The following is a 12,691-nucleotide window of genomic DNA, read 5'->3' on the forward strand; positions in this document are numbered from 1 at the left end:
AGTTAGCCAGATCACTTAAGCCCAAACTTCCAAATAACTGTATAGAACTGTGTAGAATAAAACTCCTTCCCGAGATTCAGTTCCCACCAAGCAGACAACTTTGAGTCGGTTAGACTGAAATCCCGGAGGGGATTTTTACTCTCTGCCCCTCTGGTTTAGATCATTTTTCTTCGCACAGGTTCTGATTCAAATCTACTGCTATACACACACACACACACACAGGAAAACATGAAATCTTATTAAGAACAAGTATCCTTAAATGTGTCTGTACCTCTGATAATAATAATTCCTCATTATGAGATCACTGTGAGAACATTATAAGATTATTCTCCTGTTTCTGGGTTTTACTCATTTTAAGTGAAATGATTTTATTGAGCTGACACACTGTTAAAATGCTCCTCAAAATGAACAGAAATATCAGGATAATTTCTCAGAAAAACCATAAAGAATAATATAAAAACCCAATCAGGATTATTTCACAAATTGAACAGAATTGATCAATTATAATTAAAACAAGGAAAAAAACATCAGCAAACAAATGAATAAACTTATAACAATTTTGCTGTGCTCTCAGAGTGAAAAGTATTAGAGTCATGAGAGATACCAAGAGATCTGGAGGTGAAGACTTGCTGAGGTATCTGTAAATTATGCAGAAAGTCACTGTGGTTGTATCAGTGCTGTAACTTCTGGAAACAGCTGGAGTTTTATTGTAATGTTTACTAAATAATGGTCGCACATTTCTATCGTATTGATCACCAGCTACAGCTCAGAAACAGAGAAGAAATTAGTCTTAGCATTACTCATGTCTGTCTGGACTCAGTGAAGGGCATTTGCGAGTTCATGTGTTGTTCTCACTGTGGAAACCAAATATGACCCAGTATTAGGGCTGCACAACATGGAATAAACTCTATGGTTATAAACAAATAGCTTCATATCACACTTAGATTTCTTTCTAGATTTATCCAGAGAAATCATTTGAAATCTGGCCGATATCTATAAAGTTTTCTCATTCTGAGATTATTGTAAGAAAGTTATGTGAATATTTACAATATGCAAAATACAAAATTGCATTTAATATTTAATTAAAACTAGTAAATAATGCATAGTAAACCTAATTGTATAATATTCCTAATATGTTTTCAAACCGTCAGATATTGAAGATTTCAACCAAATTTAAGATCATTTCAATTAACCGGACATAATCTTTTTTGCAGTATAGCTTAATTTTAACAGAAATTTTGATGTTTTATTGGATAACATGAAAACAGAAACTCGTCTGGAGCTGTGGTTGGTTACAGCACAGAGTAAACAAACACTGTGATTGCTCAGCGGGCTCATTTTCATATTGCAGGCTTTTGCAGTGTCTGAGTCGGCTTAGTACGCCACCTACTAACCACCTGGGAAACCTTCACAAGGTTAGGTTAAGATTCCTAATTTAGGAACATGTTGTTTTTTCCCTGACATTAATGTTGTTATTAATATTATCATAATATAATTTAAAAGACAATGACAGTGTAATGAGAGAGTGACTATCATTCATTCATTCAAAATAAAAGAACCCACAATATTCTAGAGTCAGCCCTGTGCACTGTGCAAGCTGATATCAAAATAATAATCAATATATCTATATATCATGCAGACCTATTGACAGAGCCCTCTGTTGGTTTAGTGACAATGTTTACCCAGTGTGCGCTGTGTTCACAATTTCATAGAGTTAATGCAAGATATTGTCATTTCCTCATGGTGAAGAGAACTGAATAAACACAGTCCACTTTCTTTCAGTCCAGTTTCTGTCTGCGGTACACTCTCACACACATTCTCACACACTCTTGCTTTGCCTCACACACACACACACACACACTCACTCTCGTGTATATTTTACCACTGCAGTGTGTGTATGTGTGTGTGTCTGTTTGAGAGAGAGATTGAGAGAGAGAGTGACCTGTTTACCTGGATGTTATTTCTTTCTGAATAATCTGCTCTCTCTCTGAGGAATAAAAACTGCAGAGTCTTATTTTTGGAAAAACTGCAGCTCGTTAAAAACACAGCTCCAAAACCTCTCACCTGTAACACAGTCAGCACAGGCCATGTTATCAGAAACACCCTCCTTCTACTGAGACACACTGGCCACTTTATCTGAAACACCCCCCTTCTACTGACACTTATTGGTCACTTTATCAGAAACACCCCACTCCTACTGACACACACTGGCCACTTTATCAGAAACACCCTGCTCCTCCTGACACACACTGGCCACTTTATTAGAAACATCCCCCTTTTACTGACACTTACTGGCCACTTTATCAGAAACAATCTGCTCCTACTGACACACCCTGGCCACATTATCAGAAACACCCCCTTCTACTGACACACACTGGCCACTTTATCAGAAACACCCCCTTCTACTGACACTCACTGGCCACTAAATTAGAAACATCCCCCCTCTTCTGACACTCACTGGCCACTTTATCTGAAACACCCCCTTCTACTTCCAGATTCAGTGAGGGATGGTGATTGGTCAGTGGGTTTATTGAGGGATGGTGATTGGGCAGGGTGGTTAGTGAGCGATGATGAGTGGTTGGGGGGTTTAGTGAGGGATGATGTTTAGTAAGGCATGATGATTGGACGGGGGTCCGTCAATGACATATTTTAAAAGCCAATGGTTGTCCAAAATCCATCTTAATAAGTCAGTTAAATGTTGACCAATTAATAACGTCAGTGGACATCCAAAATGCGTTTTAAACAAATCAGTTATTTCTGGACCAATTAATGACGTCAATGGACTTCCAAAATATTCTGATAATCGTCTTTTCAACTTTTGTTTTCAACCTTAAGAAAATGTTGATTATACAGCAGTATGATCAATGTTGAATCAATGGCTAAATGTTTACTGGGGAGGGGTGATATTTAGTGAGGGATGATGATTAGTCAGAGGGTTTGGTGAGGGATGATGATTGGTCAGGGGGTTTAGTGAGGGATGATGATTGGTCGGGTGGTTAATGAGGGATGATGATTGGTCGGTGGGTTTAGTGAGGGATGATGATTGGTCGGTGGGTTTAGTGAGGGATGATGATTGGTCGGGTGGTTTAGTGAGGGATGATGCATAGTGAGGGATGATGATTGATCAGTGGGTTTAATGTGGGATGATGATTGGTTGGTGGATTTAGTGGGTGGGTTTAGGATGATGACTGGTCAGAGGGGTTATTGAGGGATGATAATTGGTCAGGGGGTTTAGTGAGGGATGATGATTTGTCGGTAGTTTTAGTGAAGGATGATGACTGGTCAAGGGGTTTAGTGAGGGATGATGATTGGTTGGTTGATTTAGAGAGGGATGATGATTGGTCAGATGGGTTATTGAGGGATGATGACTGGTCAGTGGGGTTATTGAGGGATGATAATTGGTCAGGGGGTTTAGTGAGGGATAATGATTGGTCAGGATTGGTCAGAGGGTTTAGTGAGGGATGATGATTGGTCGGTTGGTTTAGAGAGGGATGATGATTGGTCAGGGGGTTTAGTGAGTGATGATGATTGGTCGGTGGGTATAGTGAGGGATGATGACTGGTCAGGGGGTTGTTGAGGAATGATGACTGGTCAGGGGGTTTAGTAAGGGATAATGATTGGTTATGGGGTTTAGTGAGGGATGATGATTGGTCGGAGGGTTTAGTGAGGGATTATGATTTGTCGGTTTCGGTTAGTTTAGTGAAGGATGATTATTGGTCGGGGGGGGTTTGTGAGGGATGATGATTGGTCAGTGGGTTTAATGTTAGATGATGATTGGTTGGTGGGTTTAGTGAGGGAGGATGACTGGTCAGGGGGTTTATTGAGGGATGATGATAGGTCGGGGGTTAGTGAGGGATAATGATTGATCGGTGGGGCTGTCCTAATACCTGTGAAAAATTAGCACTGTGAAAATTTTGTATAATTTTTAACACATTAAATTTGACATCGCTAAAATGCTTACATTAACAAACACAGCATCGATATAAAATATATTTAATTGAAAACATTTCAGTATTTACATAAATATTTTACCTTAGCCTCACACACACACACACACACACACACACACACCTGCACTTCCTTTTTACTTTTCATTCAACACCTAGTGACACTTTTAGGTCAGGGGATTGAAGGATTGGATCCTTCTCTGTTCTCTCTCGCTCTCTTTCTCTCTCTCTCTCTTTTCCCCTCCCGTCAGTCTTCATTGGATTTCCTGCTGTCAGACTCTGAGCTGAAGAGTCTTTTCTGCATTATTTTCTGCCTCTATCCTGTTTTTACTGTCCTCTCTCTGTTCCAAACATACCCTGTTTTCACAGTCCACACCCTCGTGGTTAAACCCAGCCTCGATTGACCATTAACTCACTGTCAAAACACATTTCTCTTTGGCATTTCAATGCTCTGGACAAAATGAACGTGTGTCAAAGCCTTTCAGTAATAGACCACTGTCATTAGGGAGTGGGAGTCATGCCCATTTAAGGACTTCCATGTCTGAGCTACAACCACTAGTCACTGTAGCGGTCTACACCCTTTCCTAAATGCTGTAGATGAACCTAGAGACAGTCGTGTAGTGTTAAATGTTGATATATTTCAAAATCAACACAAAAACTCAGAAAAACAATGTATGTTTCGAACTCTCCATTCCACCTTAAATGGGCAACAGTTATTAATGCAACTGCTGCACCATTTAATGTGGAATGCAGAATTCGAACACACTAACAACAAATATAAATGGCAGCGATCCAGGTGGAGGTCAGAGTAGCTGCTGCTCCATCAAAGATGGAGGAGCCACTTAAGGTTGTCTGGGTTTCTGAGTAGAACGCCCCCCCTGGACAACATGGAGAAAGTAAGCATGGTCGACCAGGTGGAGGCCCCTGGGAAGACAATTGACCTGCTTACTCTAGGTGCTACAGCATGACATTTTTCTAAATACACAATATGTCCAAATGTTTGTGGACAACACTCTACACTGAGCAATTTCAGTGTGTGTATAATCTCTATAGAACAACATAAGACGAAATGGGACACACTGTAGCAGCTGCACATGAGCTTAATGTCACCACACCCAGTTCCAAGACTTCACCAGAGGGGTTTAAAACTCTCAGCATTGGACAACTACTTGTTTGTTGTAATCATTTTATTTAACAACACAGTCATAAATATACACTTAGATTAAAGATTGTTTGCAGTTTAAGACTCTTGTTTACTGTAACATCTTTGCCTTTCTTTCTTCAATGTTCATTCTCACTTTCTTTTCTTTCTATCAAACTCATCCCATCATCTCCTTAGAGAGATAAACTAATATACAACCATTATCATGTTGTAATGGAGAAGAGAGAGAGAGTGTGAGAGAGAGAGAGAGAGAGAGAGAGAGAGGTGGAACCCGTAGATGAAATCATCAATAATAACACAAGGTGAAAAGACTGCATAGAGTGAAGGAAGAGAGAAAGAAAGAAGAAAGGGAAAAGAATCAGCTCAGGGCTTTTCCCCACAGTCTGCCACCACTCTGGAAATTACGGGACGTCCAAGATTTTTATTTATTAACACAAGGAGAAAGGAGGCCCCAGGGAAAGAGGGAGAGAGAGAGAGAGAGAGAGAGAGAGTAGGAAGCGACAGGGCAAGAGAAGAGAGAAGGAAAGAGTGAGAGATAGACAAAGAGAGAAAGCAAGAGAGAGAGAAACAGAGAGAGCAGGAAGCGACAGGGTAAAAGAAATAGAGTGAGAAACAGAAAGCAAGAAGCGACAGGTTGAGAAAAAGAAAGAGAGAGAGAGCGAAATAGAGAGACTGTCTGATTATTAATGAAAAGCTGAGGCTGAGTTGGTAAGAGGCTCCAGTTCCAGTGATTCTCTGTCAAAGTGTTTAATTCAGTCCAGGATTAAAGCACAGTTCAGTATCTAGAACAGCCCTGAGCACTGGTTCCTCCGAGTCTCTGCTCCTGGCTTCGGATTCTTCCTCTCGCTCAGAGGGAGTCTGGATTCCTCGCTCAGGGTCAGCATCTGTTGCATGAAGCCCTACACAAACACACCTCGGTTCTGTTTAAAGTCCCTCTGTGGTTTTAGGTTGCAGCAATTAAGTCACTCCTCCTCTTCTACATAAGTGGAGGGGAACCACCCCACCTGCCGTCCAATCAGAAACAAGATCAGTCTCATTAACATACACAGTTACATTGGTGTGTATGATGAGGTGTGTATAATGTGTATAGTGTGCTGAGGTAAGTGTTAAGTGTGTGCAGTGTGTGTATGGTGTGTGTTAAGGTAAATGTATGATGTGTACAGTGTGTGTGTGTGTGGTGTGTACAGTGGGTATAATGTGTGTTGATGTAAGTGTATGTTGTGTACAGTGTGTGTGTGTGTGTATAATGACTCCCACCCTGCTGTTGACCTCTCCTCTCCACCAGCCATTTGGACTTTTGCTGTAGATCTTAACAAGGTCTCCCACCTGCAGAGAGAGTTCCCGAGTGTCTCTGGAGCAAAAGTCATATCGCGCCATCGCCACCCCCACCACACGGGGACAGAATACTGCAGACACAAGAGGAAAGAGTGAGGACTGGTGTTTATTCCCACAAAGGGTAGGAGAGTCCCCACATATGGATAAAAACCCCATAGAGTGCAGGCTGGCGAACACAAGGCCATCGCTGACAATTCTCATCGTCCATACCTGACCAGAACGGAGACATGGACGGAGGGACGAAGCCGCCACTGCCACAGAGAGGTGGACCTTCACACCAGCAGGAAAAAGAGAGACAGGGAGAAAGCGAGGAAGATGTGTGTGAGACGGAAAGAGAAAGAGTAGAAGTGTGTGAGATGGAAAGGAGAAATATGTGAAATAAAGCGAAAAGGAGAAGTGTGAAACAGAAGTGTGTGAGACAGAAAGGAGAATTGTGTAAGAAAAAATGAGAAGGAGAAGTGTGAAACAGAAAGGAGAATTGTGTGAGACAAAATGAGAAGGAGGAAAAGTGTAAGACAGAAAGAGAAGGAGAAGAAATTTGTGAGACAAAACAAGGGCAGATCTGTGCTAATGTGGTACTAAACGGATATAAGAATGAGATTAGGAACAGGTGATGTCATCAGTGTCCAGGAAGCCCTCGTTCTTCAGAGTGGACAATGTAGGTGGTGTGTGTAATGTGTATTGTGTAGTGTGTGGATTGTGTTCTAATGAAGGTGTGTATTATGTGGAGTGGAGGTGTGTGTTGTGTGAAAGTGTGTATTGTGGGGACTATGCATTCTGTCGAGACGTGCATCTATATACAGTGTGTGTGTGTGTTATGTGTTTTGTGTATTGTGTGTATTGTGCACTGGTGACGGTGTGTATCATACCTGTAGAATGTGGGGGTGTGTATTACCTGGAGGTGTGTCTTGTGTAAAGGTATGTATTGTGGGGACTGTGTTCTGTAGAAGTGCGTCTATATAGAGTGTGCTATGTGGGTTGTTTGTGTTTTGTGTGTGTGTGTATATTTTGAGTGTGTTCCTGTATTGTTTAGAATCTGCTCTCTCTCTCTCTCTCTCTCTCTCCTCTCTCTCTCTCTCCTTCTATCTCTCTGGTCACGCAAGCTTATCAAACAGTGCAGATGTTTTCCTCTGTGTTTGGACGTGTTTACCAAGTTTCTCAGAACCACTGATCTATCACCATTTGTGTGTGTGTGTGTGTGTGTGTGTGTGTGTTTGTGTTAAATCTGGAGGCCCAGGAGCTGCAGGAGAGCCCAGTTTTTCGGGGCCAGAGCTGTGAGTGATGGTTTTAATGTAGCACCACGGAGGACAGAATGAGGAAGGACAAAAATACTGAAAAACACCAATCCCAAATTCTCTCTCTCTCACTCACTCACTCTACATCTCTCTCTACCTCTCTCTCTCTCTCCCTCTCATCATATTTTGTTTGTTCAGCATAATTAAAGTTTATCCTCCTCTCCTTCATTCCTCACCGTTCTCCCTTTTCTATAAAAAAGCAGGTTAAACCAGCCACAGGGGACCAGCCTTGATCTGTGTGTGTGTGTGTGTGTGTGTGTGTATTGGTTTGTGTGTGTGTGTGTGTTATGCTTGACTGCTTTATCAGAACTCCCTACCCTGTTCTTCCATTGACATTTGAGACCATAGCAACACCCTAGCAACAACCTACGTGTGTGTATTTATTTTTCATATTTCAATTTTTCAGCATGAAATATATATTCACAAATGTAACACACACACACACACACACACATTTATGTATGTGTGTATAAATAAGTATGTAAATATGACTGTAACTGACCGGTGTTGTGGTTAATGGTGTGTATGAAGTTTGGTGTCCTGTAGGGAATCTTCAGGGTCGTGTCTAGACTCCGGAAACCTTCTCGGAGCGAGTGATGTTTATAATACTCCACCAACCCCTGCACAGTGAACAGGACACACAGCACAGAGTGAGACTCTCACTCTAATTCACACTCCCATTTTGATACTGAATTATAGGTTCTGTCCCAATCCTCTGTAGGCAGTTGTTTATTTCCGGCAACTCTCAAGAGTAAAGTCTTTATGGACTTTTTTAATAATAAAATCGAGAATATTAGACAACAAACTCAACCCACCTGGCTGTCATCCGATGTGGCTGATATAAAACATAACAAATTGTAAAAGAAAGACTTGAAACTTTTTACCCACTCCCACAATTAGAAGTAGAGAAGATTATCACCTCTGCAAACTATACAACTTGCACACTTGATGCAATTCCCACAAAATTACTCAAAGAGGTACTACCAGTTATTATCAATCCTCTTTTAACTATAGTAAACTCATCCCTTAGCCTGGGCCATGTACCCAAAGCTTTTAAACTAGCAGTTTTTAAACCTATGATCAAGAAACCAAATATTGATGCCAGCATATTATCTAATTACAGGCCTATTTCTATCCAAGATCTTAGAAAAAGCTGTTCTAATCTGGATTCAGATTGGGCACAATTATAAGAAACCATGACATTAACTTCCACTATTAGGCAGATGACACGCAATTGTATATTTCAGCCAAGCTCAATGACAAACACAGAATAAAATAAATTAGAAGACTGTTTAAAAATGTGAACTCTTGGTGTCATAATTAACCCAGATTTATCATTTGATCAACACATAGACAATATCACTAGGACAGCTTTTTTACATCTTCGCAGCATCGCCAAGGTTAGAGTTGCATTATCCCTGCAGGACACAGAAACAGTACACGCTTTTATTACAACACCAACTCCAATGAAGTTGGGACATTGTGTAAAACATAAATAAAAAAAGATAATGTTGATTTGCAAATCCTTTTCAACCTATTTTCAGTTGAATACACTGCAAAGACAAGATATTTAAAGTTCAAATAGATAAACTTTGTTGGGGTTTTTTTTTTTTAATTATTCACTCATTTTGAATTTGGCCTGCAACAAGTTCCAAAAGGGTTGGGGCAACAAACGACCGGGAAAGTTGAGGAACATTCCACAGGTAAACAGGTTAATTGGGAACAGGTGAGTGTCATAACCGAGCATAGACGGAACATCTCCGAAGGGCTCAGTCATTCACAAGCAAGAATGGGGCGAGGTTTACCACTTTGTGTTTTAATGTTTGACACAACGTCCCAACCTCATTGGAATTGAGGTTGTACTTCAAGGCTTGACTATTAACACACTCCTGTCAGGATGCACCAGCATAAATTTAAGTAAACTTCATCTAGTTCAAAATGCTGCAGCCAGGGTCCTCACTAAAACTAGAAAATAACATATCAGCCCCATTCTGTCATCACTTCATTGGCTGCCTGTTAAACTCTGCATCAATTACAAATTTCTGTTATTAACATATAAAGCTCTATATGCGCTCTCTCCTGAATACCTTCAAGATACTATTTCTTATTATGAGCCTCCATGATTACTCAAATCGCAGAGTACTGGATTTTTAATAGTTCCCAGAATTCAGAAGGCCTCAGCTGGGGAAGAGCTTTTCTTATAAAGCCCCCCAACTCTGGAATGATCTTTCAGAAAATGTTCGGGACTCAGACACAATCATAATCTTCAAATCTAGACTAAACCACCCACCTCCTCACCAACTGTAATTCCCTCAGTGGGAACACTGCATTTCATGTTTTAATTATATTTGCTCTGAGAGAAGAGCGGTATAGATGGGAGTTGTGCTGTAATTGCTGAGCAATGGTTCAATGCCACTTTAAAATTCATCCAGATTAAAGTATCTCAGTATTTAAGTACCTAGGTATTAAGGTATCTCCACTTTTGATTCACCTTATTCTGATTCAGATCCTGACTGTGGTTCTCCAGTCTGTTATCCAGACTCCAATTCCAATGCACACATGGCTTCTGATTCAGATCTGACATTCGGATTTGGATTCTGATTCAGAACCAGCCCTGTGCACTCTGCATTCATCCAGTGAAGCTGTAGAGGAGCTGTGATGGTTAGTAAAGCTCTCTCACCAGAACGTTTTTGAAAGTCCTGCTCTCAGCGATGTAGAAACATCCGTCTCTGGTCAGAATCTTAATGTGCTTCACTTCGTTGTTGAACCTGAGAGGAAGAAACACACATCAATTCTTCAGGAATGTGATTTATTTGGATGTGTATGTAAACAGTGTAAGGTGAGAAGGCAGGATGCAAGTGCAGAGGTGGATTTCAAAAGAAACAAAAAGATGAAGATAATAAAAAAAAGAATCAAACTGAGCTGCAAACTAATTCACCTAGTTAATACACTAGAACAGAGCTAGCAAACAAACAGCTTTAGACAAGAAGACTGGTGCCAGGCTGCACCAGAGGACAGTAATTTTAAGGTAAAAATATTACCTATGGTTGCTTTAAACTCCAGAGACTCTACTTTTTTGGAATCACTTCAATCTCCCACATATAAACTCCCCAAAATAAAAACACACCAGACCCAGTGTTTAATGCTGCGATTCACCATCTGGCCAAGGACCATCTGCACTCTCCAAACAACAAATAATAACAGGTCATTTATTCCCACTGTATCTAACTGCCCGCTCCTCTCTGCCACCTGCCGCTTCCTGTGTGACTGGGGCCAGATTCACCACAAACGTTTATTATTATTGTTATAGTTTTCCAAACTCTGCGTTTTTCATCCACAGTGTCCATGACTGCTTTATTCTGTCCTCAGGGTCGGGGTGAGACCAGAACCCACCCGGATCCACCAGGCACAGGCCAGGGAGGACTAGGTACTGAACTCGTACTTGATGCTGATGGCGTATTCACTACTCTCTCGGCTCCGGTGTCTAACCAGGAAGGTGCTGTTCTCTCTCTCCATCAGCTCCACCTCCGCATGTTGGCGCTCCATCAACCCTGCAAACCTGTGCATGTGCACACACACACACACACACAAATTTAGTGCATACAAAGAGTTAAAAATGGGGATTTCCAGGGATTTTTCCTGATATTTGTCTTTCTTTAAATCAATTTGGAGCTGTCATTGGTCAACACACTCACACACAGTAAAACACACACCCACATTTCCTGATGTTTTTTCTTTAAATCAGTCTGGAGCTGTCATTGGTTAACACACCCACACACAGTTAATCACACACCTAAGCAAGCCCACAAACAGACACACAAATACACACACACACACATACACAAGTAGGCAATTCCATGCAGCCAAGCACAGGAATACATCATTTTTACTCATGTTTGAGTGTGTAAAACATTAGGATCAAGCCCTTACCACGGCTGTGAGGAGTAGTCGGTCTGGGAACCTGGTCTGGGAACCTGAGGGCAGAAAATCCAGAGATTAAATTTGTAGAACTTAATTATAAATCACATTATATATATATATATATATATATATATATATATATATATATATATATTTTTTTTTTTTTTTTTTTTTTTTTTTTTCAACTTAATCTTCCACTGTGTTGATTGTATTTTAAATGAAAAGAATGAAAAGAAAAATTATTCTTAAAAACATTACAATTCTTTCCTGAAATATTCTGAACTGAATCATAAACCTTCATAATCTGAATTTACAGATTCTGATTTCATAGTGTTTCCAGGAATTGAGAACATCTGTGTTGCAGCAAATTCTAACAGCAGGGGCGCTATTAACATGTTCCCTTATGCAGTACTGCATAATTAAACAGCATATTCATCAAAGATGTTTATGTAATCCATAAATCTTAAAACACAAACCCATCTGTAGGTGATGGTTTTGCAACCAGCCATTAAATAAATAAGGACAATAAAGTTTAAACAGATAAATATCTGACACTGTATCAATGGCCTGAGTGCTGACTTTAAGCCGAAGAGAAGATCAGATCTCTCACAGGAGTGTGTTCTACACTCTCAGTCACTCTCAGAGTTAATCTCTTATCGGGTCTCTATTAGACTGTGATTATCCCAGAGCTGATAGTTAGAGATTAGTCCACCTTAAATAACACACACTGCTGTACTGAATATGTATGTGATGTGATGTGTGTACTCACACAGGGACAAGGGCGCACAGCATCGCTGGGGAAGAAGCCCATCTCCCTCATACCCAGGATTTTACCCTGACATCAACAAAAAGAGAACTGCTTAATTTGGTTTACCTGGAACAGTGGAACTGTGTTCTGGAGTTCTCTGGAGTGATGGAGCTCCATACAGTAGATGAGTTTCATTTAAGATGAGCGGAAGAGGTGTTTGTGATCCAAATTTAATCAACCAAATCTGTACCTGCCTCATGCATGTTTACATGGCTTAGTGCAA

At 40.6% G+C, this 12,691-nt stretch overlaps 1 protein-coding gene across 2 annotated transcripts in view; it reads right to left on the minus strand.

Moving 5' to 3' along the window:
- Positions 1–5,153: 5,153 nt before the first annotated feature.
- The window catches only part of LOC136678185 (guanine nucleotide exchange factor VAV3-like), a 52,028-nt gene continuing 44,490 nt past the window's right edge, over positions 5,154–12,691 (minus strand). For both annotated transcript variants that reach the window (XM_066656121.1, XM_066656120.1), the window contains exons 21-27: positions 12,430–12,495; positions 11,670–11,713; positions 11,182–11,298; positions 10,420–10,507; positions 8,242–8,359; positions 6,367–6,515; positions 5,154–6,113 (exon numbers count right to left, since the gene is read on the minus strand). In XM_066656121.1, coding sequence (XP_066512218.1) covers positions 6,072–6,113; positions 6,367–6,515; positions 8,242–8,359; positions 10,420–10,507; positions 11,182–11,298; positions 11,670–11,713; positions 12,430–12,495 — 624 coding nt within the window. In that variant the 3' untranslated portion in view covers positions 5,154–6,071. The remainder of the gene's footprint in view (positions 6,114–6,366; positions 6,516–8,241; positions 8,360–10,419; positions 10,508–11,181; positions 11,299–11,669; positions 11,714–12,429; positions 12,496–12,691) is intronic.

The sequence above is a fragment of the Hoplias malabaricus genome, chromosome Y (assembly GCF_029633855.1).
Source record: "Hoplias malabaricus isolate fHopMal1 chromosome Y, fHopMal1.hap1, whole genome shotgun sequence".
NCBI lineage: Eukaryota > Metazoa > Chordata > Actinopteri > Characiformes > Erythrinidae > Hoplias > Hoplias malabaricus.